Consider the following 26,059-nt stretch of genomic DNA (forward strand, 5'->3'; position numbering starts at 1 on the left):
GCAAGTAAACTTCACTCACTTCATCAACGTTTAATTCACTGTGTCAGATATTAAGCACCACAGCAAAGCATTCCTGTAATTCACTCAAAGGAAAAGAGGCTTATTGGTTGTTTTTAAACATAGAGGTTCATTTTTGCAGGGGACTTTTATATATATATATACACATCTATAAACTTAATTTCCAAAGACGGATCTTTTGGGCCCTGGGCAGCATTACACTGGTAATACGGGAGTTTGGGCATCTTAGTAACACTTCATCCAACAGCCATGGTGACTGAACACAAAGGGCCAAAATCCACCGTATGGAGTTCAATTGTCTACAGCAAACATTCAAGGACGCGCTGCATTTAAGAGAGTCGCCAATAGCATACCAATTACAGCAGAGCATTCTGCACATTCTGTGCTTTAAGGAAAAGCTGAATCTTAGCAGTAGCTGCTGGGATGTTTAACTGCATCTCCAAGTGCAGGTTGGTCCGTTATAGTCATTCAATGCTGGGCTAAGCAGAGCAAATATTAACAGCTCAATTACAGTGGTGCAAAACACGCAGAAGAGTTTGATGTTCTGGAACCAATTAATGAAAAAAGAGGACTAAAAGAACGGCTGGACTATAAATATTTCTGGAAACTGCTTAGTTTACCAAAAGGCTTGTTTTGTAGTGTAACCTACAAAAGAACTAAAAATAGATCAAGACATCTGGAAAAGGGCACTGAAATTGTATTAAGGAACATGATGTGAGCGACCAATTTCCTTTGCAAATCAACCCTCACAGGACTAAAAATGTGAGTCATAAGGCTCTATTTGTGAGTTAAGTCAGGGCTGCTTAAGAAAAAGTGGAAAACTCGTGCTTACCGAATGTATAGAAGGAAAACAGAACTCCATTGCTCTTCCCTAAATTCTTCACACCGAGAGAAAAAAAAAAAAGCTTCTATAAAAGGAACTCAAATGACAAAGTAATGAAAAATGCATGTCAAAGGAAGTCTAGCTAATACTGCATTGTAATTGTTGTTTTACCTTAAAAAACCCTTTAGTTCTGTACATAATTACATTAAAAAAAAAAAAACATTGTGATTTAACATATGTACAAGAGGGAATTTAAATGGCAACCATTCTAGTGATGAAGACATTTTCTTCCCTGGCCTATGGCATGTGATGGTGCACTGCAATGCACACAAATCATCAATACAGGCTAAAAATGATGCAACCAAGAATCACAGGCTCAATCGAAAGGGCCTTTTCATCCCCCACTCATCACGAGGATGACAGGAGGGAGGAAATACGAGAGAGACAGAGAAGGGAAGGTTGAGACATGCCCTCATCCTCTCTCTGGGGATCCTTGTTCCTCCTTGAGAGCAGAGAGGACTTTTAAGGCCTCACAGAATGACGTAGGTGAACAGGGCCATGATGGCCGCGCTTATAAGGCCAGAGATGGGCACAGTGACAAACCAGGCCATGAAGATGTTTCTAAACAGCCGCCAGTCCACTGCCTTCCTGGAGCGCAGCCAGCCGACAGACACCACTGACCCGACCTGAAAACGACAAAACGATACGCCCTCAACAACAAGCTGTAGTTATCAATCTCATTCAAATAGTCTCCGTCTAGGACTTGCTTTGCATCAGTTTGTTTTGCATATAGGCCCATCTTACCTTGCAGTGAGTGGTGGAAACTGGAAGACCAATGTTAGAAGCAACCACTACGGTGATGGCTGAGGCGAGCTCGATGCTGAAACCACTGAAATTAAACAAAGTATTGTTTAGGGAAGTCTGCCAATTGGGAGATTTTGCTCTGTACAGCAGGTATTACAACATGGGCGTGTGTTTATACCTAGACGGGGTAATGGGGGTCAGGTCCTTGCCCATGGTCTGGATGACTCTACGGCCCCAGACCCAGAGACCGACACAGATGCCTACTCCTCCATACAGCAGCAACCAGATCGGAGTTGGTGCACTTGATATAACAGACCCACTCTCATAGACCAGCCACAGAGCAACCAGGGGACCGATTGCATTACTGAAAGCAAAAGAGATAAAACATGCTCAAATCTTAGTTTTAAAATCTGCAAACACAATTTTAAGCACTGTACAGTTCAATGCAATAATACCTGACATCATTTCCTCCGTGAGCAAAGGAGCCAAAACAGGCGGTTAGAATTTGCAGGAACTGGAAGAGCATCGACACTTCCGGTCTGTCAGCATCGGCTCTATCCTCCTCCAAAGAACTACGGCTGCTCCCAGGATCTTCCTCAACGATCTCCAAAGTGACCTCACCCTCGCCGAGGCCTTCGGGTGCACCATTCTCTGCCACTGCATTACAGTAACTTGTGTAGCTGTCCATGCGGACGCGCTTCCTCTCCTGGGTGCTGGCTTTTTCCTTGTCTCCGTCTTCGGAAGCACGGAAGTCAGCTTCTTTGGGCTTGATGTCTCCGTACATGCCAATGATGGCCATAGTGTAGGAGGTGTAGCTGTTGTTGCGGCGGATGGGCCGTTCGCCACCCTCCCCCATGCAGTCTCCCACTTTTGCCAGATGGAGTTTGTGCAGCAGGTCCTTGTAGAGGCCGGAGTCCTTGTGAACTGTGTGGTACTGTGAGTAACCATTGCTAGGAATCTGACTGGGGCCGGTGGTGAATTGAACGTGGGTCCTTGGAGCTGCTGAAGACAGAATAAACTTACATGATTGATCTGCGACAAAAACAGTAGGCGTGTGTCATGATTGGGATGGCATGTGACGCATCACACCCTAGACTTACCAATGCCTGTCTCTGACTCTTTGCAGTCCTTTTGATCTGGGTCATCTGAATCCCCAATGTTAAAGGTGACTTTGCGCTCCTCAGAAGGAGGTGGGGAAGAGGGGGGGTTAGAGGCGGTGTTAGAGGACAGGGCACTGGATTCCTCAGGGACAGGTTTCAGGATGGGACTGTGAGCTTCATGCAGCTCCCTCTTCTCCATCAAAGGACTCTCAGAGGGACTGGAAGACTTTAATTTACCTGCATATCAAACAAGATAGATTAAAGATAATAGTCAGCTCCACGATTGCTAGCAACAACAAAAAAAGTGTTCAAATGTTTTATTTAAATCAATTTTATTCATTTACATGTATTGATTTTTTAATATATATATAATTTTTTTTTTTTTTTATATAAAGTTCTCAAAACTTTTCCAAGGACCACTTAACACTTCCTTGTGGCCTCTTGGGGGTCCCTGGACCCTTAAAACCCCTTATTATAATATTTATTATACATATTAATAAACTTGCATTGTATTTATCTTATCAAGCTACCAATTCATATTTTAAAATAATGAACTTTGGTAAAATACAACAAATTAAGATGGAACAGCCAAGTTTATTTCCATATAATTTAATGCATTTACACTACAGGTTTAAGGCTTTATGGAATGCAAACATTTAGTCTTTCAAATAATTTATGTTATTAACATTTAATCGAGAACCATAATTAGTTTAGTAAAGGTGAATCTGATCAATCATTTGTGAGAAGTACAAAGGCTGGTAAGACTTTATTCACTGGCAATTCACATGGCCATCACATGAGCGCTCGATTCTATAAACTTTTAGAGGCAAACACTCTGTTTGCTTAAATTGTCACTATAACCCTACATTTCAAGGACAGTTTGACATAACTCGGTCCATCGTCCACTGATCTGCCGAGTAATGTCAAAGCACTTGCATTCTATTTTAGTAGCAAATGCCACCTCAAACTGTAGCCATACACTTTAATGTGATGATACGGAGCTACTTACGCCAACACCTCAATTAGACCACGGCTATTCCGGTTCACTAGGCAAAGACCAATTAGTGGATCACTATGACCCAATTAGGCTGTTAATACACAGCCTGACTATACAGCTCAAGATAGACAACACACTAGACTACTTGGTTTGTTTGTGTTAAAGAACCATAATACAACAGATTGTCTTAACCTAAAGCTGGTATTTCCTGAAAGTGCAGTTGGTATTAGAATGTTTTGTGTGTTTTTCTGTCACGTGACTTGAGGATTAGGGAACATTTGTTTGCCATCAAATTTCTGTTATTGTGAACTGTAATTGAGATCAGAGCCGTTACAATGGATGCTTATTACTGTATTTTTAAACTTTAGCTGTGCGACAGGAAAGTCTTGGGTTCAACACAAATTTCAATTTTGTATATGTGTCATGCAGTTAAGCCACAGAAAAAGTTATCCAAGCAAGGTAATAAATGTCAATACAGTATATAATAGCTATAACACGACATAAAACTAATGTAATAAAACTGCTTACAAACCATTCTGCATACATTCAGTATTTTTGCACAGCATGTGCAAGGATACAGACACAAGCCATTTACACAAAGAAAAATCCAGAGTTGACAGAGCTTAACCTGTATTGAACCCAGAACATTCCTTTAAAGAGTATATCGTCTTTCTAAGTGACTTATTAAAACTGCTGTCCACTGCCAGAATCTTTAATCTGTAGGGTATTATCCTCACAAACACCTGGTGCTAGGCCTAAGGCTAATAAATCTCTCATGTCCACAGATTGCCATCCAGAATTTTATAGGGCCTGAAAATTTCTGATTTAAAGTGTGTACTTATTTAAGTAAAAAAACCTTCAAAAGGTTATATCAAAGTACAGTGCAACACAACATCTGTAATGGGCCTTATGAAAACCCCTGAGGCACCCCACACATTTAACATTTTCAGTAGTCTACTTGGGATCGGTCAAGCTACCCAATTGTGTTGTGGAAGTGATATTATGCAACCAGTTATGACATAGTTCTAATTTGCGACAGATTATAAACAATTACAAAACTGAAAAATGGATACTTACATTCAATCTTCTTCTTGAGTCGAGGGCAGACAACAAACCAAACGAAGATGCCGGTGACCAGGCCAAAACCGATGGAAATTAGCAGCACTCCCCACCAGGGCAGCTTATCGAATCCCAGCACTGCAGTCCCATCGGTCACAGGGGGAAAGGGACCAAATGGGGTTGCGAGGGAGAGGAGGGGAGGAAAGGAAAGGTGCTTTTGAGACAACAGGCAGCATGTGCTACCAACAACACAAACAGCATTAGGGAATGGACAGGGACATTGTGGAGTCCCAGTTGTTAGTAATGGTGTTGGAGTTGAATATTAATAAGATGTAAGAAGTGGATTCGCTGCATCTAGAATTTGCTTTCACACCCTTTTCGAAGAAAAGAAATGCATATTTAGAGAATACTTAAGCCACTGGCTCTCATTTATCATTTTCAGTTAGAAGACTATTATGAAGAGATGTACTTGCTCCACTTGTTTAGGAGTCCATAGAAACGCAAACCAAAACAACCGCTGCAACCAAGTGTCAAATATCCTTGTCGCATTCAGAATGCATGCGCAAGGCTTGTCCTCTTACATAACACTTCAGGTGAGATGTGAGTGCAAACAGCAGCAAAATGTTGCAGTGACAAGACAGCGCACAAGGCCAACATACCATGTTCAACAAGTGCGGGTGCCTTAAAAGGCAACTGCGGCAAGATATCACCCCCCGCCTCTTTGAGAGGACGAGTGGGGGAAAAAAATGTGACCACTCCTGCAGAAAGGTTATATCTGAGCCAAGACTGCGGTGTTAGCTGCGGTAATGAAGAATGTGTGCTGCATGTTCAAGAGAGAGTGCTGGCTGAGCAAGTCAGCCATTTACTAATTCCCCATGGGGTCCAGAACCACAGACAATGAAATGTGTCAACATAAGTTCATGGGACCAAAAAGGGTATTGGAAATATTTGGAGCAAGACTTTGGCCAAATGAGATGGAAAGAAAAGGCTTTGGTGGAGCAGGAATGTGAAAAATAAACAGAAAGAGGAGGTTTAGAGATAAGAGGACAGGGAGCAGTGGGGCATAAATTCCCGTGCCTTGCCACATGCACGTACTACTGCAGGGCATGCAGTGACGCTGTGTGCTTTGGTTATGCAACTCCAGTTCAATCTCAGGAGACAAGATTCAAAGAGAAGAGTCACATTCTTTGGAGAGAGCACTGAGGTACATAAGGGAGGAACAGCTGAACTTTCTAACATGACTTAGCAGCATCTAAAGGCACAGAACAGGTGTGGCCAGCAGAGGTGAGGGGGTGAATGATGGAAATAAGAGAAAGGCCAACAAATGGGGCCCAGTTATCACTTATGGCCGGCTGGCACAGTTCCTGCTCAGTGTATGAGAAATGCAGCCCTGTGTATGTGGGTTAGGCAGGGAATGCATTCATGCTTGCATCGACGTAGTTTGAATAACAATCTCCCACAAAAGGGGAGCAGCCAGGCCACAACCATGCAGTGGGATGAATGAATGGAAGTGGATTCATTTCCTGCTTTGCCTCACAATAAAATCTGCTATCCCATGGCCTTTATTACACAATAACACGAGTTGTTTTTCCAGACACATTCAAGCACTATACCTCATCCTGGTGACGTGTTGATGATGGTTTATGAGTCATTGTGGGCTGGGAACTGGTGTTTATGCCAATTATGGCAATTGTGGTCTTTGACTGTCGTGTGTCTGTTGCAAAGGTTACACACAGTTTTTGATAATTAACAGACAACATGAAAAACTTTTATGATGTCGTGATATTCTAACTTTGTAGCACTACCAGAATGATATTCGGTGTGGAGACAGACCCAGTTTTTTTTTACCCATGCCACCAAGTCTGGCATCCGCAACGCAAATGAATCTGGTGCTTCAAACAAAACGTTCTTTTTGACACCCTAAACTGTTTTGAGTCATGCAGACTAAGTCTGGCCAAATATAAAAACATTCCATTTCAAATCCACAAAGTCTGTTATTGCTGCCTTTCGTGTTTGCTTTATATCCCCAGGGCAACCAAAACACCCCACTGTCTGTTTTTCCAAGAGAAAGCAGACCGGAAAACAAGCATAGACATACTGGGGGCGGGAGGGTGTAGCCAATCATTATGGCCCTCGTTATTAAATTAAGAATATGAGTAATACAAGTTAAGGGCTGGGATTAAGGATCCTTTAGGATTCACAAAAATCTTCTAAAGAAATTTCTTAAGACAAACTGTAAGGAATTCGTAAGCAATTCTAAGTAAGAATTTTTTCAAGAATTGCACGGTTTCAGAATTTCTAAAGAGCTTAATACGTTTTTTTTTCCTTAAGAAAAAAATGACAGGCTTTGTTGTTATCTGATTGTATGGTGGATCTTGCTGAAGAATCGCAGATAAAAAAAAGTGTTCTTTTTGCACTTTTTTAAAATCTTGACAGGAGTTCAGCACTCTGTCATATTTAATGTGCATGGTCCCTATTTGAATCGTTTTTGTAGCTTTGTTACAAAATTTTTAATTCAGCAAAAAGTCACGTCACACATTATCATGACTGATCATTGTTTACATAATCTACCATCCGACTTTTGCCAACTAGTGTCGACTCCTCCAGATTGTAAATTAGGACAAAAGTCATGTAGTTTATTCCAGCCTTCATGTGTAGTCATTTTGAGAACTAGCTGACTAAATGAAAGTAATAATTCAAACAAATAATTGTTTGCCTACTTCAGTCTCAAATGCTGAGGGCTGCTGGCATTAAAAACAGAAAAAGGGTTTGTGTGTCATCTGTATTTTGCATGGGGTGAACAGGCACTGTGGATGCTGAATGTCTGTCTGTGTGCTGAAATTGGGGGTGGGGGTGGGTTAAGGCACCATGTTAGGGAAAAGGGGGTTTATTAGAAAAGGACCAGTGACTAGATGTGTTCATCACACCTATATCACAACCCAAATTAGTTTAAATGGGTTGAACTTTTTGTAAAGTATGTGCATTGGAATGAGTTGTCATCCTCATATTGCACAAACAGTTAAAATAAAACCAGAAGAACAAGGATTTCCAAGTACCAGTGCAAACACACCGCTTCAAGGAAACTCCACCTAGCCACATTCTTACTGAATTATTACAGGGCACGTGCACCTGCATTCGGCACCCTTCAGAACACAAAGGAGGTTGATCAACGATTCATGACATGCCACATGCCTCTCAACCCCCCCCCCCGGCGAGTGCTGGTATTGTCCTGTCCTGGGAGAAGCCTTGGAATAACTGAACCTGAGTGAACAGCCTTAAACAGGTTGAGAGTGGGCGGAGTTAAGGGACTGTGTCTGGTGATCTGCTGCCTTTAAAGCTTATCCAACAGCAGATGACACGACAATGTCACTAAGTGTGGCTAAAGATCCAGATAACCCTATGTTAAGATGGCTCTATTACTATGTTGACCTGAATTGTCAGTGAGACTGTGAGAGGATACATGTCCTTGTCCTCATGCTTTCAGACAACTCACATGACGTGTGTGTCAGCTGATGAGAAACCTCATTCTAATTGATTCAGGGTCCTGAAGTGACATTGCAATTATTAAGTGGGCCCTAGAGGACAGCCTTTTAATTTTGAGAGACTATAAATCTTTAAAGTCATTAGAAACTCCATGTATCAGATGAAAACCACTAGGCATAATCTGAATGGACTTATCACTTAAGTTTTGTAACAAACTTAACTTAATTTTATTCTAATATTTGAGTACTAAACAGAGACTCAAACAGAGCAAACTGGCATCTCATAACTATAGACTGTCCAAATATGAAAAAACTTGAAGCATTAGGGTGTTTAAGGCAGAATGTATGTGTGCTGCTATGTGCATGTGTGTATGCTGCACCTTGCTGTGCCTACGTAAAGAGCGCCCGCCTGGAGTGCACATGTGTACACACTCCTAGGCTGCATATCACGTCATACTCTGGCCTGTAGCCTTCATTTAATGGCCCAGGCCAGTTGACTTCTTGAATTGTTGAGCCCTGTAGGTAAAAGGAAACAAAAAGGAGCAAAAGTTGCTCATTTAATAAGGTTTCAAATTGAAAGGCAAAATTATTCAGAGCTCAACAGTTAACAGCACTCAAAAACGTAGTGCTTTCTCTACTGAGGCTGACGGTTCTTTTTGATGGGCGTGAATTCTTTATTCCACTGTTTTTTCTCTCCTATGATGGAGAAGGAAAAAACACTGACTGAGGTCATGAATACAGACACCACATGTCCATGTCATGAGTGCTCCACTGAGTTCTCCAGAGCCCACTGGTTAAACACTGCTTTGCCTTATGCACTGTAAACACAGTCTAGCAGAGTCTGGGCATCTGCTTAGGATGTTAATGGGCATGAAAAGGGCAGAAATTCAGAAATACTCACGAGGAGCTCCAGTAAACATTATGGAGAACAGGTTGATTCCCATTGTAACAGCGTAGAAGAAGGGCAGGGCCCTCAGACCATTGGGCACTGGATCCTTCTGCAAAGGACAAAATACACTCTTAGCCAACACCCAACCTTGGTGTGATATATTATATTCTTCTCATTCTACATACAAGTTACCCATTAAGACCAAGTTGAAAAGATAAGATCATTTTATTTACCTTTTGTAAGATGAGTTTGCGAACAAAGTAGAAAAGAACGGCAGACATGATGCCGGAAAGGAGAGGTGAGAGGAACCATGAAACAACTGTAAGGGAACAAAGAACAATAAACTATAAGGAAACTAACACACCTCCAGTATCTTGACAACCGTATTAATCATACAAGTTCAAACGTCTTTGTGAATGCAGCCGACTCACCGATTCTAAGAATCTCCCACCATCTGACTCCCTGCTGACCTTTGGCGACAAGTGAAAAGCCAATGGTAGCCCCCACGATGCAATGGGTCCCAGAAATAGGAAGCTTCAGAAAAGAAGCAGCCAACTGCCACACAGCAGAGCCTGTTGAGTGGTGGGGGAAAAAAGCACACTCAAAAAAAGAAACCTCAATTTGCATATATAAAAATAAGTAATAACATATAATGTCCTTAAGCACTTCATAAGCTACTCACCAAACATAGCGCTGACTGAGCCAGCCATCAACACATGCTCTGAGCCGTTGTACATGGTCACGTCGATAATGCCTTTACGGATGGTCTCGCTGACCTTGGCTCCAAGCAGCACGGAGCCCACAGTCTCAAAGATAGTAGCAAGAATACAGGCCTGCCTAAGGGTAACTACACCTGAACCCACTGCCGTCCCAAACGAGTTGGCGACGTCATTAGCACCCACTGAAAAGGCCAGGATAAACGCTATGACGAAACCTAGGATTAGGAGCCATAGATAGTCTGCCGTATCGATTCGAGCAAACCCGGCAATGGTGCTGCTCACAAGCGCTATCGTGGCCAGAGTTGTCGATACCATGGTGCGCAGATGGTTTTCAAGTTATATGGAAAAAATAAATTTACTTCACAATCTTACAGGTAGAGAACCAAATATGTATAAATAATTCAAGCAGCAGCACACTGGATATTTTATCCCCAGAAAATTGAGGTACTAGTGTTTCTAAATCCGTTTTTCTGCCTCAGACCTACCTTCGCCCTTCACTAAACCAGCAAATCAAAGCAATCCAGACACCAGAGTGAGAATCTGCACTGCTCTAAACTGATATGTAACGTCAAGGGAGAGGGTGGAGTGAGGGCCTATTGCTATCCTCTGAATAGACTAGATCTGTTACGGTTTGTTTTGGCTTGGGCAATTAGGCAGACAGAGAGGACATCCATTGTGCAACAGACACGATGGGTGAATGGTAGCTCATTCCTGAAAAAAAAGAGAGGAGAAAGTGGGAAGGTTCCCGTGTTACGCAACAATTTCACTGCAAAGCGACTAGAACTTGGACATAAGTCTGCTATTGCACACTAACGCAGTATTAGCAGTACTTTATTCGCCATAGAGGGGAGCTGAAAGTTTCTAGAAAACTCTTTCACTGTACAAAAGGGGACGCATCGAGAACAGACAAACATGAATGCATGCATGATCATACAACACAAACTTTTGAAAATAAAATATATGGCATCAAACGTTACCTATGCATGAACTAAATCCAATGTTCATGTGGCTTTTTGGCTACAATCATCAAGTTAAAACATTCAAAGAAAGAAAATGTAGCACTAAAAAGCCAATATTTCCTAACAAGCCCGAGAAGGCAACACTTTGATTAATATTTTAAGCTTTGTGACAATAAACAGCAACTTGCATTCAAATTAAGCTGCCAGCGAATCCGTGTCATGTGGCTTTCCAGCACATTACTGCAATGCAGCCTTTATTGGCAAAGAAACCGCAGAAAATAAAATCACGAAACGCGTTTGACTGTCACTGTAGGGCTGTTTCAGCCAGTTCTCCCCGCTCGCGCTAGACACGCACTTCCTCGCTAACGTTAGCTTGAGGAAACAAATCACTCACGAACCCTAAATCGTCAGCTTTCAACCCATTTTAGATTCGCTGATGTAAATATGAAAATAAAATAGTACACTAGTGAAATAAACGAATTTGATACGGCTTTTTATGTTAACAGGGCGAAATTCATCTTTTCTGTGCGCGCCGGGTGTCCCCTCCGCACTACACGTGTCGTCATTCATTCACACCCGCTAACAGCTAATATGACGTTATAAATCATAAGTACTTCATTAAAAACATACCAAAATAACAACAAAATAAATATTTAATACATATAAACAACATATATCAGTGACACCGTATCAATAACTAATCGTAAATAGACGTGTGTATTTTTTCCACATTCGACCACCGCGAGTCAGCTGACAAAGCCAGGAGCTCGCGCTCATTCTAACCGTTCACAAATTAGCAAAGGGAAAAAACGTCGACGAGAAAGTACGACAAATACCACTAAGTACTAGCTAGAATAAGAAAAAATATTTTTTACTCACCACTCAAAGAAAATTGTCGATGAAATCGATTTAGATATTTTGACACAGTAGCCCGCCCAGTCAACTTCCCGTAGACGCTTTCCGCGCGCGCGGGGGTAGATGCGATAAACGCTCTCGGTCTTTCTTTAGCACTAACGTCGGGTGAATAAACTAAATGCAGATCTTACAACGACAAACCAGACACTGCTGGTTGCTTTGAGTCCTCGATTAAATAAAAAAATTCCCAATAAACCGCTTTTAGCCGGCTTCAGATGATGAGTTCCTGCTTGTCCACGCAAGACACATATATCGTCGGACTGTGAGGGCGGGGCCGTCTTCGCTTGATGGTGGTGGCGTCAAACAATAAACCCCGCCCTCTGACCTTATTTGGCGAGTAAAACGACTTTTCAACCATTACTACTACTCTGTAAATTTATAATCTGGAAAATGCCTGTATTCCAATACTGGATGCTGCTTCTGCATAACAAATAAAGGTAAATTCAACATCTACCCCACAAATACATTGCTTTAGATGTTTCAGATGCTGGAAAAGAATGTTCTTTTTGTAAATCTATAAAAAGCATTTGTTTGTTTAAAAAGTTATTTACATTATGTAAATTATATATTTTATGTTATATATTTACATTTTGTCTGAAAAAAAAATGGAAGTATAACTGACTATTAAAGACATCTGTATTTGTGAATATGAGGATAAATGTACAGAGGACACATTAAAATATTTTGTTTTTGATTTGGTAATTTGGTAAAAAAATAAATGTAAATTCAATTCACATTTATTTGTATAGCACATTTTACAATAAATATCGTTTCAAAGCAGCTTTACAGAAAGTGCATGCCTAGATTACAATAGAGTGATATCAGAGCTGACTGTGTCCCAAAAATACATATGTATTTCAGAAATGTACATCATGCAGTTAGCTAACAATGTATTAATTGAAACAATGTATTCATTTAAGGCAGAAACATACTGCCCCTGATATAAACAGGAGTGCAGATTGATCTGTTGTAATTGGTAAAAATGTGGAATATCTAAATTGATTCAAAAATGCTTTTTGTAAAACGTCTCTCTCTTTAATATGGCCTCTTAAAGGAACACGCTGACTTTTGGGGACTTTAGCTTATTCACCGTATCCCCCAGAGTTAGATAAGTCCATATCCTTTTCATTTCCGTGCGTGCTGTAACTCTGTCTGACGCACCCACCGCTAGCCTAGCTTAGCACAAAGACTGGAAGTTAATGGCTCCAGCTAGCATACTGCTCCCAATAAGTGACAAAATAACGCCAACATTTTCCTATGTTGTGATTTGTATAGTCACAGTGTGTACAAATAACAAGGTCATATGAGACACAGCCATCTTTTAACCGTATACTGGGAACTATATTCTCAGAAGGCGAATCACTGCTACTTGGGCGGAGTGATTTGCTCGCAGCACCTGAGAAGCCCCGTGGTGAGCATAGATATATACACCAGATGTCGCCTTGGGGTTCTTCTAAGCATGCGCCAAAACCGCCGCCATCTTGGAACAGGGGTCTTGTCATAGGAAGTAGCTAGGTAAAGCTGCTATCTCCGCCTGTACTTCGAATTCATGGATTTTCTGACTTTTGTGCTGCATATGGATGTTCACACGAACGAAATCTGAACTAGGAGGAATGTTTAAAAAAATTGTTTTAATTTTCTATGGACTCAATGATAAATACATGTCTGACAATTGGAACGAACCAAAAAAACTAGAAAATCGCATTCATGACGATTTATGGTGATTTTATTTCCGTTAGACCTTTGTCTACATTGACGCTGATGCATTAAAGAGGAGGGGCTCCCCTGTTCCATGATGGCGGCTCTATTGACGCATTCGTTCCAATTAACTGCCGTAGCCAAGGCGACTCTAGTGTATATATCTATGCGTGGTGAGGAGTCAAGGGGGTAATCCATCAGCCGGAAACAGAAGCTTCCCTGGGGGCCGCCGCCATTGATTAGCAAGCCTTCACCTGCTGTTAGCGTTCCATTGACTCCCATTCATTTTGGCGTCACTTTGACAGCGAATAACTTTACATCTGAGGTGTTTAAAGACTCCATTTGTCCATTGTTTATTTCTAAAGAAACACGACAATGTATAAAAGGCTCCATTACCTTGTATCTTACGTTATGGCCCCGTAGAAGCAGTTTTTGTAAAAATAGGCTAACGATTGCGTCATAACCACACGACTCTCTGTCGCCCAGTAGATAAATTACCGTATAGACAGGAGGAGAAGCTCGCGGGCAATCGGGGGGACGAGGAGGCATACTGTCCGATAAAGTCAAGGGAGAAGCCCATAGAGAGTCATAAAGTTGATCCTGCTGCTATCTCATGGACAGCTCATACTCACTCTCTCAGTCTCTGCAAGATTCGGAAGGGAATGATTCAGATTCCTCTTGGCACAGCTACTAGAAGACTTACAACTGTCAGACAGGTTGCTTACGTCACATCTACGTCCTCAAGCTCAGTTTGAGCCTGCGCAGTGCGCTCAGCCATCAGCAAGCGAGTGCTTCTAATTGACTTCACTTTTCTCCGTTGAATTCTATGGGGTCGCTGTGTCCATTTCTTTCTATGTGAGGAGCAAAGAGTTCGCCCAGAGTATTGCGCTAATTACTCCGCCCAAATCACTCTGCTTCCGCTTCGCCTTCTTAGAATAGTTCCCAGTATACGGTTAAAAGATGGCTGTGTCTCATATGACCTTGTTATTTGTACACACTGTGACTATACAAATCACAACATATAAATCGGAAAATGTTGGCATTATTTTGTCACTTATTGGGAGCAGTATGCTAGCTGGAGCCATTAACTTCCAGTCTTTGTGCTAATCTAGGCTAGCGGTGGGTGCGTCAGACAGAGTTACAGCACGCACGAAGATGAAAAGGATATGGACTTATCTAACTCTGGGATGGTGAATAAGCTAAAGTCCCCAAAAGTCGGCGTGTTCCTTTAAATTAAGAATAGGAAAAGAATGTTAATTGCACAATGCTCAAATCTCTCTCTCTCTTTTTCTTTCTTTTTCTCTCTCTTTCTCTCTCTCTCTCTCTCTCTCTCTCTCTCTCTCTCTCTCTCTCTCTCTCTCTCTCTCTCTCTCTCTCTCTCTCTCTCTCTCTCTCTCTCTCTCTCTCTCTCTCTCTCTCTCTCTCTCTCTCTCTCTCTCTCTCTCTCTCTCTCTCTCTCTCTCTCTCTCTCTCACATGACCATTACTCATCTCCAACAGACAACAATTTAGGCCAGTTTTACCTTTATGTATAATTCCAAACCTGCTATATTTGAATCTGTTTGTATATACAGTATACATTATATGTATGTGTGTGTATAAACACACACACAATGTAGGCTACACTGTATATACAAACAGATTCAAATATAGCAGGTTTGGAATTATACATTAAGGTAAAACTGGCCTAAATTGTTGTCTGTTGGAGATGAGTAATGGTCATGTGTTCAATTTTCACATTTCAAAGGCGCTTCCTGTTTCCAGTAGTTGCATCCACTCTAATTCATCTATGCTACATCATGGGATAGAGTTAAAAGAAGCTCTATGAAGATATGCTGTAACTCCCCCATGTGGCCACAGCAAAACAACTTTAATGGCAAGAGCATTTCTACTTTTCCTGGTCCAGGCTTTATGTATTTCAAAAAGGGCATTTATTGCCCATGTTAAGAAAGAAAGAAAGAAAGAAAGAAAGAAAGAAAGAAAGAAAGAAAGAAAGAAAGAAAGAAAGAAAGAAAGAAAGAAAGAAAGAAAGCACTTTGTTTTATGATCTGTCCTGACAGTTATATTTAAATATTTAAATATTTATAGATAGATAGATAGATAGATAGATAGATAGATAGATAGATAGATAGATAGATAGATAGATAGATAGATAGATAGATAGATAGATAGATAGATAGATAGATAGATAGATAGATAGATAGATACGGCCTATGCATGAATTTTACCAACAACAAAAAAATCGTAGTTACTCCAAAATGCGATGATGTAATAATAAATAATAAGTAGGTGTGACCAAACTTCTGACTGGTAGTGTACACACGTATACCAATTCTGAATACTATGCATGAAATAAGTGGTTTATCAATTAATTTAATCGTTACAGCACGGACCAGCCACGTGGTAAATGTTTAACCTTACAATTGTAGAGGACCTTTACCATTGGGGTTGACTTAAGGTGAGTCATGTAAACATGCTGGTTGATCCACGGTCTGGAACAAAGAAGACAGACAGCCCTATTGGCCTATTAGAAGGAAAGGCGCATCCTCGACGTAAGAGACAGCCAATAACTCGCAAAGAGTGAGATGGGCGTGGCCAACAGGCTTGTTTGTCACGCAAACTTGCATTTCACTAGAGAGGCGGTGAGGGCATGAAGCTAACGCATGAAGATAAAAGTAAGATTAATTTAACCATAAGAATAAGATAATCAATTTAGCTGTTATAAAATACCGTGTATGATATACCGTTAAAACATTCGAGTTGTTTTCGTTGATTTAATCATAGTGTGCCCGTGGTGGCATGTCGAGAAGGCTTGGCTAGCTAACGTTAGTCAGTTGATCTGTTTTTGCAGTCGTTCGCAAATGTCAAACTGTTTGTTTATCCAATGAATTACTGTTAAAGCGTTTATAATATGAGATGAAAATACGAAAAATTTGTTTATTTTGCTCGTGCATTTCAGCTGTCGTTAACGTTAAAGTTACCTAAATTGCAAGATAATACTAGCTAACGTTAGTGCATGTCCACTTGACATTGGGTTGCACTTGTTATCTGAGCCCTAGTACCACATGGGAACTAATTTGTATAGTAAATCATTGCTTTTTAGCTAATTCAGGGCGCTTTAACGTGCACTTCTAAGTCGAATTCTAGATATAATCGGTTCGTGGTTCTTCTAGAATGTTCTCCTCCGTCCAGCATCGCCCTGTGTGTAACATGGGGGCCACAGCTGTCCGACTGCAACGCTTTAGCACTTTTAATCAAACTGGTGCGATAAGTAGCAAATCGTTGAGTTTCTCGTGGCTGGGTGAGCGCGCGGGCCTGCTGATGTCATGGCTCCAAAAAGCAGGAAGGGGAACGAACAAACTGGCCTCCGACAATAAGAAGAAGGAGAGACTATTGTCTCTATTCGCCAGCCACTGTAGTTTTGTGACAGGCCAGAGGCTGAGAAGGGCTCTTCAGATAGGAGAGCTGTACTCAAACCTGTACTCGGAGAGAAGCAGGTGGACGCTCGTGGGCAGCATATGGCGGCGCCTGCAGAGCAAGCACGCTCCCGCGGGGAAGCTCATCGCGGCTCTGGCTGGAGTCTTCATGTGGGAAGAAGAGAAGATCCGAGATGATGAGCTGAGAAGGTACTTCCCTCACTTCTGGATTGTTTTATGTGACATCAAGGTGCTTTGTGTAATATTAGAAATACGACACATAATGTCTTCTCATTATTTGACATTCGCACTGCTTAAAGGTAGGGTAGGTGATTTCGGACAGGCTAGTAATAGCAAGCTAGCTTTGAAAGCATAAGGACGGGTCCCACTGTCCATTCAGAGTGCCTCCAAAGCCACGCCTTCTCCAAAACACATGAATGCACGCAGCAGAGTCTGCAAAGCATCACAAGACAAGAGAGATGTGTTAAATTACCTCATGTCACAAAGCACATTACAACAATAATAAACGTAAACAACTTACAGAACTCTTATTGTACCACTTGACTGCTGCGTATTAATTTCGACATTGATATTGTTGGCATAGAAACGCACAAATCTGAGTCTGAGGACATGAACCGCTCCGGGTAGAACGTCACAGGTTGCCATCTCGTAATTACAGTTATGACATGGCGTGAACGCAGCATAAGCCTGTTTTGGTTCAGGAGGAACTGTAAAAGGCGGCTGCCTTACGGAAAGCGCTGATGATGTGTGATGTCTGCGCGAGCAGGGTGCACTGAGGTATGGAAGTACATATGTTGACAGGCAGGTAGGACATTGTAATTAGGGATCGACCGATATGGATTTTTTAGTGCCGATACCGATTTTTTCCCCATCAGCCTTAGCCGATGACCGATACGGGCTGCCGATTTTCTTGAGCCGATATTTGGAGCCGATACATTTTGCTCCCTCAATTTACATCATAAAAATGACATGATGTTAACAAATGTTACAGGTCTCAATTTAATAAAAGTAACATTTATTTAACGTAAAAAAATATATATTTAACAAATAGTAAAAACATGTGAGGTAGAACAAGAACAAGTAGATAAACAATATTTAACAAATATTAAAAACATGAGGTAGAACAAAAAAAAAGTTCACTGCTGAAAATAAATATTTAAGCATAAATAAAATAATCACACTATTGCACACAGTAGCAACCAGCATAATAAAATACACAGTGCACACTGTACTTCATTTTAAAAGTAACAAACTATTTACTGCCATGGTTTAAATTTTTCTACATAAAATAAAATGAGCATGTCTAGTCTCTAATATCACTGCGATGGCGAGGGAGACACACACCACACGCGTCCAAACCTCAGCCAGGTGGTCGCTGAATAAATCTCCCACAAAAAGCACGGAACAACGTTGGTATTACTTAATCCTATGACCAGTGTTCGTAACAGCTACCGTACGCATACTAGGGCTGTCAAAATTGCTCAAATGGCGTTTGTATATTCCCTCTAAAAAAACATATTTGAGCATATCGTCGTGCATTTGGTCAATGACGCGCATTACGTCAATAACAGGACAAATTAATACAAAGAGACATAACTACTAGTATTAAGTAGCTTATTTGAGTTTAAACATATTTGACAACGTATTACTACAAAAAAAACCCCAGTAAATCAACTAATGGCCAAGACCGCAGAGCTCACTCTGGCTCGCCCCGACTCGCAGGCAGTGCGCCTCTCTCTCTCTCTCTCGCACTCACCCTCACGCTCTCCGCGCATACCGGTTTAAATGAACAACAAACAAATGTTGAGTGCTGATCAAGAGTTTTGTGCAAGCAATTTAAGGTATATAGCAGGCTTCATTCAGTGATTGAAACAAATACATTAATTGAAGTTTCACAGTACATAGAACCGACACTGAGCGCTCCGAGCGAGCTGTGCTGTGGTAACGTTAGTCTGCTACCGCGGGCGTGTTTTTCCACATTCGAATATTAATTTTCACCTTCAAAATTCATTTTTTTTTTAACTATTCGAATATATATTCGTATTTAGAATATTCATTGACAGCCCTAATGCATACTGAACGGATAGCCTACAGCTATTTGCAGCTCCCTAAATACAATGGCAAGCAAGCAGTTTTATAGACGAGTCATTTGCGTTTTCCATTTGGACCCACAAACTTGCTTAGCTATATAGTTGCAACCACATAACAGTTATAAAGCAACGTGTTTCCATTTTCAAAGTGTTTGACAATATTTCAGCAGTCAAACAGTTAAAAGATGCTTTGAAAGTTTAAAAGTTACCGTTATCTTGAAGCGCAGGTTGCACTCTGCTAGTGGGGGAGGGACAGTGCAGGGTCTGCACGTGAACTGCAGCGTCTCCAGCAGCACAGAGCTGCCTGTGGACGCCTGTCCATAAATAATGCCGGGAAAAAACTATCGGCCAACGCAGCAGCCGCGTATCGGCCGATTCCGATACACGTAAAAACCGCAAATATCGGCCCGATATATCGGCTGGCCGATATATCGGTCGATCACTAATTGTAATGCAATGATTGGACAGGTTTTGGTCCTGTGACTTGCACAGAAGATATATGTAGGCCTACATGTTTTAGTATTTAGACCACTTCTATTATTGATTGCTATCAGAATGTGAAGAGAAGTTTAGTTTTAGTATAACTTAAAGTTTTTATAAAACAAATTGCCTACCCTTCCTTTAAGCTATCTTACGTGTCTATTATCAACAGTGCCTTAGCTTTGTAAGAAGCAAAATAGCGACAGTGGAGCAGGCCGCCCTTTTATTTACAATCAGAAACGCTCTCTACCTGTCAATCACTTTTCGCATTCAGGTCTACTAACATCGGATTGGCTGTGGGGATTTTGAGGGTGTGGTTTTGGTGAGGGGAGAGGCACAGTTTAGCAAAATGTCATATTTGAACACATTTAGCATCTTTTCATGTTCTTATTTTTTAAGCAACTTGTGTGAACCTGTGCTTTAGGTGTGCATGGGAGCTGCAGGCCATGGAGTCGGTGAGGAGCCAGAATGTGACCCCAAAGACAGCCGCGTATGTGGATCCAGGCTGGGAGGTGGTCATGGAGAAGAAAAACTTCAGAGTTTGGAGGAGACCTATCCAGGGTAGCCATCTTTTTGAATACAGAGGTACGTTTTAAATGGTAACATTACATATATTTGTTGTCTCATTACTTATAATAAATATATTTTTGTATATGAATGTGTGTTTTGAATGGGATGTTTCTGCAAGGACATGTGCACCTTTAGAAACTTTGATATTTAAATTATAATCATCATAATCATTTGTCTATTACTATTCAAATAATCTATTTACATCTTTACAGTGTTTGGTTCATATACAGACGTCACCCCCCGGCAGTTCTTCAATGTCCAGGTACTAAATAATAGAATTAATATTAAGCTTGTGCAGTTTATTTCATTATTCCAGCTAGACAAAAACTACTTTTGGGTTTGTCTTGGGTGATTGTGTGCCCCAGGATTGCTCAGTCTTTCCATAGCCTAAAGCCCAAAGTATTCTTCGCTTCTTGCGTGTACACTTGGTTATGCGCATGACGCGACTTTTGGCGTCAGCACAGTATCCGTGCACCATGTGTGCAGCCATTCACATACTCGTAAAGAACGAAGTATACTTTGGGCTTTACACGTTTCACGCATCACCTGCCTTGCACTCTTGTTATCTATGATGATATTTCTAGGTGAGCGCATGTGGTTGGAATTTGAATGTTATATTTAGACTCCCAAATATTTCCCTTCACACCAGTTGGACACAGAGTACAGAAAGAAGTGGGACGCACTGGTTATCAAACTGGAAGTGGTGGACAGGGATGTCAACACAGGCACCGAGGTCGTTCATTGGGCGACTCATTTTCCAGTAAGCTATTAATCCAGTTCTCTGCTGTGTTCTGTCATAACAAGACATTTTGCAATGGAAAGTGAGTTGGCCTGAGTTGAATTAAAGGAAGTGTAATCTAGTACTAGTTGACAGAAGATTTAAAAGCCTTTAATCCTAATCTTCTTTGTGCTTTGTGCTTGTGAATTCGTTGATGAAGGAAGTTGCTTGGATGATTTAAACTTCAAAATCTTAATAGGTCGACTACTTTAAGTGTGACCAAGCATACGTCAATAATTTAAGTGCAAGGACTTGTGGGTGTAGGATTTTAAGTATTTATTACATTACAATGAATTTACATATTTGAGTTATAAATTCAATACCAGTATTGTTCACAGTGTAACTTGATTAAAATGACAAGAATAACAAATATATTAGTTGTTTTAGGGGCCGTTTACAGGACACCGCTTTTTTAACAAAGTTTTTGAAAACAATACCATTTTTGTCTCCGTGTAAACTAAAAAAACGTGAATTTGTGAAAACGGTGACGTTATGCGCATGCATATCAGATGTTCAGTCTATAGGCACGAAGTGTTTCTTTATTTAGTGACTTCGCCATCTACTGGCCTGGCATGAATAATACAGCCGTTTTCACGTATCCGAATGAACGGGGATCATTTTGACAACTTTGTCGTCTGTACATGAAAAACGTTTCCGTTTTTAATACATCGTTGTCAAGTAAACATATGCGTAAGCTTAATTTTTTAATTTGATGTATCTGTTAGTATTTACATTGTTGTTTAATAGTTAATAATGCTATTACTTGTTGACCTTTCCTGTGCAGTATCCTATGTACTCCAGAGACTACGTCTATGTGCGCCGTTATCACATCGATGTGGAGAACAACTTAATGATGTTAGTCTCTAGGTAAGTGTTATTGCCATGTTTTAAAGGCATTATTTAGTAATATTTGAATTAGTGTTTATTGGTTTAAGTGTTTCCCTTTTATTAAATTTGCCTTTTTTTTCTCCACGCAGAGCTGTTAAACACCCCATTGTCCCAGAGACCCAGGAATTCGTCCGAGTGCACTCTTACCAGTCTAAGTTGGTCATCCGCCCACACAGGTCATTTGATGAGGTGAGAACAGGGAATCTCCTGTGTGTCAGTCGGTCTGCGGTTGGTCTTAGTATGCAGTCTTAAGTTAATTATGTTGTCTTAACAGAATGGCTTTGACTACCTGCTGACCTACAGCGACGATCCCCAGACGGTCTTCCCTCGCTACTGCGTCAGCTGGATGGTGTCTAGTGGTGAGCCGTCTGTTTAATGCACTCACTGTCCTGAAATGTCCAGGGTCCAAAATGACCTTTTTGCCACACTTTATTTAGCAAGGGTGCATTAAATTGATAAAAAGTGGCAGTAAAGACTTTTATAATGTCAAACAAATGCTGTTCTTTTGAACTTCTATTCATCAAAGAAACAATATATCACTGTTTCTGCAAAAATATTAAGATGATAATAAGAATTGTTCTTTAGCAGCAAATCAGCATTTATGTGAAGCTGAAGACTGAAGTAATGATGATGAAAAATCAGCTTTGATCACTGGAATAAATAGCATTTAAAAATATATTCTCATAGAAAACTGTTATTCATCTTAGTATCACAGTTTGGAATTTCACAGATGATTTGGTTCCCGTTATGATAGTTGTCCTTGAGTTCTGCCCTTTCTGCAGCTGCCGTTTCTTGACACCTGTTCACATCGATTTCACTTCCTCTCTGTCCCACAGGCATGCCAGACTTCCTGGAGAAGCTTCACACCGCTGCTCTCAGAGCTAAAAACATGGACTTCTGTGTCAAAGACTACGTCAGCGTCGTAAAGCCTACCCAGCCCACACAAGACCGACTAGGAGCTGACAACGCTCACACCAGAGGCCCAAGCCAGATCTACGCCTGAGCGTCTGGCTGCAGCGATTGACGTACTGTGGCAAAATGAACCTGATCCGAATATTTGTTTTGTTGTGGGGTCATTAATTGAAGCCACAAAGAGATCCGAACCACCGATTCCCAAAATTCATTTATGCCATTTGACCAACTGCACTAGCTGTCAAACTAAGCACTCGCATCCCTCACTTTTCGTGCTGTTAGTTTACTTCCTCTTTCTGTAGGGTGCATCTATATGAGATGAGCCAAAATAACGCTGTTATTAATCGTAGACGCTCATACCAAAGCAGCATTTTACTGCGCATTTCTGTGTCTCACGATCATCAGAATAGATTGTGCAGTTGAAATGCAGAAAAACATCTGGAGAACAGTGTACACGCCCTACAAGCTTCAAGTTCAGGAAGTTGCTTCTGCACAAAGCCACGTATGTTTCTCTCTTCTCTTTTCGTGGGTTCTTTTCTCCAGCTTATACTGTGGTGAACTGCTCTCGGCAGAACCGGATTGAGACCCCATCGTCCTCATTTACTGTGTTGAATGTTCATTGCCAGTAAAACCCAAACAGCCTTCATGGGATCACCAAAACCTGCTCTGGAAACAAAAGAGAGGCGTGTCTTATGTGAACCGCAACATCCTCACGAACTGGCTGGACTTCCTCCTGCGCGAAGTCTAAAACATCTTTTGTACTCTGAACTTCAGCAAATGAGGATGCTATGAGAGACAGTGATGCTGTCTGAATCCATATTGTAATGAAAGTGGAAGGGCAGGCTGCAGGATGGATGGATTTTGTGCAAGTGCAAAGAATAATGGGAGTTTGTTTTGTGTGTGTTTGGGAATCCACTTTAATGGGATTGTCTGTATTATACATGTTTATACTTAAAAAAAAAATTTTTTGGTAGAGTCAAGCTTGGCTTGTTAATGCAGATTACACACTTTGAACAGAAATGACTTTGAACATCCTGAGGATATACCGTAAATCAAGTTTCTGGTCTCCGTCCTATCGTTTCATACTGATGTTTGTCATAACCTAGCAGTGAAGCTACAGATACAGTAGCACTTCAGTTTGCCGTGTGGAGAAAAAAATATGTTAATCGTCTGAGGAAATGCAAAGGTACATGCATGTTGACTTTTGTTGTTTCTTTTCATGGTTTCTGCAGTGGGACAATTAAAATGATAGCAGATCTATTGAATCCCATGGTGAGATGTTACTAGGTGGATATGTGAAAAATATACTGAATAAATATATGACATCTTCATTTGAATGAAGCACTTGATGGTGACACTTTCTTGAAACATCAATTTCCTGTGTTGCATATTGCATACGTTACGTTTCTGGAGTGGTAACTAAACTTGCAGTGGAATTATGCTTCACTTGAAATGTGATTGGTCCCAAAGAATGCATCTATATACCCAACCATGTGACTTTTTGCTTTTGAAAATCCATTCTGTTCGCTCTTATATGTAATGAAATTGTTAATTCCCCCAGTTGTTTGTATTGTTGTGTTCTTGTTTTTTTAATTCAATCATAATACACTTGTCACGCCAGGTTCATAAAAATATGTATTTGTGTTTTTAACACTGATAACTCCGCCCTGTTTACATTCTGGTGTGTTTAAGTAAAAAAAAAAGGTTGCGAAAATACTATTTTTTTCTTTATTTGTTTTGTTTTATTGAAGATCAACTGCTCTGTCATGGTTGGTGATCATGGTTTTCTATGATTTTGTTTCATGTTTAAAACTATTGCTCACAGAGGTCAGTCAAAGGTACGTCGTCTTTTCCTAAGGAATCGAATACCACAGAAAAAGGCTCTTGTAATACTCCTTAATACATACAAATGCAAACTTCCCAGTGTCATATATTTTTCTGTTTACCAAAAATAACCGTGTTAATTTATTTCCAGTCAATTTGACATGTCTCTACCGGTCCTGAATATGGTTGAGCATGTTTAGTGTTCATCATGCTATTTCATCATGTTGAAATGTCAGACATTCTCTAGTACACTGAAAAGTGCATTGATGTGGTGTCACGAGTCAAAGCACCGGATGTTGTAAAAAATAGCTTAACTGAAGTTTAATGCACTTGGTAGTATTTTTACTTTCTAATATCTAAACTAGGAGCGTTCTTCTACTGTAATATCAAGTGAAATAGAACGAGTGAGAGGTCTGGAGCACGAGTTCGTTTTTTTTGCTCAAATGTGAAAATGAACCACCTAAATCATTAATTGGTGAAAATAAATAAATTTGAATTCATTCTGAGTTTTGTTTTTATTGATGTAGACAGTATTGAGTAATGTGAAATTCAAAATAGTTTACTAAGTAATGTTTTTATAGCTTTTAATCATCAACTTCTGGGTATATCAGCAGACAGATGTTAGTCCAATAACATATCTCATAGATAGATTGTATTAACTTAGTCTTGTTTATTAGTGGTGTTTGCTAGGGCCAGCATCAGTATTATTATTGCTAATCTTGAGGGTTGATCTAAACATCCCGATACCTAAATGTGACAGTTGTACCGAATGATTTTCAGTGGATGATAAAATAGGCAAAAAAAGTTTAACATCATATAGACAAAATTGACCTTTGTTTTTGACTTTGACCAGTAAGCAGCTTGGCATAACTGCAGAGAACAGCCCTGGCTACACCCAGCAGTGTCAGCGAGCTTTGCAAACACTACTGCCATTCTCTTGTTACAGTAAATGTAAGTCAAGTTATGCATATGGATGTGTGTGTTGCTGTTGTTACTGTTCATTATGCACATCACATCCGGACCACTGACTTCAGCATATATATATATATCGGCAAAGTACATGGTTGCCATGGTTGTTCTTTAATTATAGCACATTTTCATTGGCTGGAATTCTCTGGTAGCATTTATTGATGGATTGCATCCATATTATGATTGTAATGCATCTTTTTATACCGCTTGGCAAATCAGCTAGTGTTCAAAAGCTTCATGAGGTGCTATAAACAATGCGAGCTGTTCTCCTGTAGAGGTTGAATCTCAAAGTATTAAATAAAAGATACTTGTGCACAGACGAACAGATGACACAATGTCCAAGCAGAGTCCATTACTTTGAAAATGACTGGAGCTGAGCAGTGCAACCGAACATGACCTCTGACGGTAAAACAGAGTGGTTCATTCATCTGGAGACTGACTGTAAATGCTGCTCTTTCTGCAGTGAGCTCCACCCATCATGACCTCCCCGATTTCATCTAAGATTGCATTTACTCCAAGACTTGCATTACTAAAGCCTTTTTGCCCAGATTGTTTCAATATTGAAAACGGTGGCTGACGTGCCAAATTTAACCATACATATTTTAGGATGAATGGGGATGCAGCTAGACTTTGGCAGTGCAATTGACTT

General features: G+C 40.6%; 2 protein-coding genes across 2 annotated transcripts; one reads left to right on the plus strand and one right to left on the minus strand.

Annotated features, from left to right (window-relative positions):
* Nucleotides 1–932: 932 nt before the first annotated feature.
* On the minus strand, nucleotides 933–11,935 carry slc20a1b (solute carrier family 20 member 1b). Its single transcript, XM_056253268.1, has 11 exons — nucleotides 11,730–11,935; nucleotides 9,855–10,602; nucleotides 9,604–9,744; nucleotides 9,406–9,491; nucleotides 9,185–9,281; nucleotides 4,820–4,939; nucleotides 2,746–2,982; nucleotides 2,101–2,647; nucleotides 1,824–2,009; nucleotides 1,646–1,730; nucleotides 933–1,527 (listed from the first exon to the last, which is right to left on the minus strand). Exons 2-11 carry the CDS (start codon nucleotides 10,204–10,206, stop codon nucleotides 1,372–1,374), a joined length of 2,007 nt encoding a protein of 668 aa, XP_056109243.1. The 5' UTR covers nucleotides 10,207–10,602; nucleotides 11,730–11,935; the 3' UTR covers nucleotides 933–1,371.
* A 4,646-nt stretch (nucleotides 11,936–16,581) lies between these two features.
* Nucleotides 16,582–23,351, plus strand: stard7 (StAR-related lipid transfer (START) domain containing 7). The gene is made up of 8 exons (XM_056253278.1): nucleotides 16,582–17,088; nucleotides 19,894–20,054; nucleotides 20,252–20,301; nucleotides 20,689–20,799; nucleotides 21,602–21,680; nucleotides 21,791–21,894; nucleotides 21,980–22,064; nucleotides 22,542–23,351. Exons 1-8 carry the CDS (start codon nucleotides 16,637–16,639, stop codon nucleotides 22,706–22,708), a joined length of 1,209 nt encoding a protein of 402 aa, XP_056109253.1. The 5' UTR covers nucleotides 16,582–16,636; the 3' UTR covers nucleotides 22,709–23,351.
* Nucleotides 23,352–26,059: the final 2,708 nt, after the last annotated feature.

Source organism: Rhinichthys klamathensis, unplaced genomic scaffold, assembly GCF_029890125.1.
Source record: "Rhinichthys klamathensis goyatoka isolate OS25496 unplaced genomic scaffold, OSU_Roscu_1.1 h1tg000104l_1, whole genome shotgun sequence".
Taxonomy (NCBI): Eukaryota; Metazoa; Chordata; class Actinopteri; order Cypriniformes; family Leuciscidae; genus Rhinichthys; species Rhinichthys klamathensis.

Bases quoted from the DNA above. Each gene is read 5' to 3' on its own strand.
- stard7 (XM_056253278.1), top strand. From the start codon at position 16,637: ATGTTCTCCTCCGTCCAGCATCGCCCTGTGTGTAACATGGGGGCCACA. The intron at 21,681-21,790 runs CTAGGTAAGTGT...TTTTTTCTCCAC, and splicing joins CAACTTAATGATGTTAGTCT to GCAGAGCTGTTAAACACCCC. The intron at 22,065-22,541 runs GTGAGCCGTCTG...TCTGTCCCACAG, and splicing joins CAGCTGGATGGTGTCTAGTG to GCATGCCAGACTTCCTGGAG.
- slc20a1b (XM_056253268.1), bottom strand. From the start codon at position 10,206: ATGGTATCGACAACTCTGGCCACGATAGCGCTTGTGAGCAGCACCATT. The intron at 2,648-2,745 runs GTAAGTCTAGGG...TTCTGTCTTCAG, and splicing joins AGAGTCAGAGACAGGCATTG to CAGCTCCAAGGACCCACGTT. The intron at 1,528-1,645 runs GTAAGATGGGCC...TGTCGTTTTCAG, and splicing joins TTTCCACCACTCACTGCAAG to GTCGGGTCAGTGGTGTCTGT.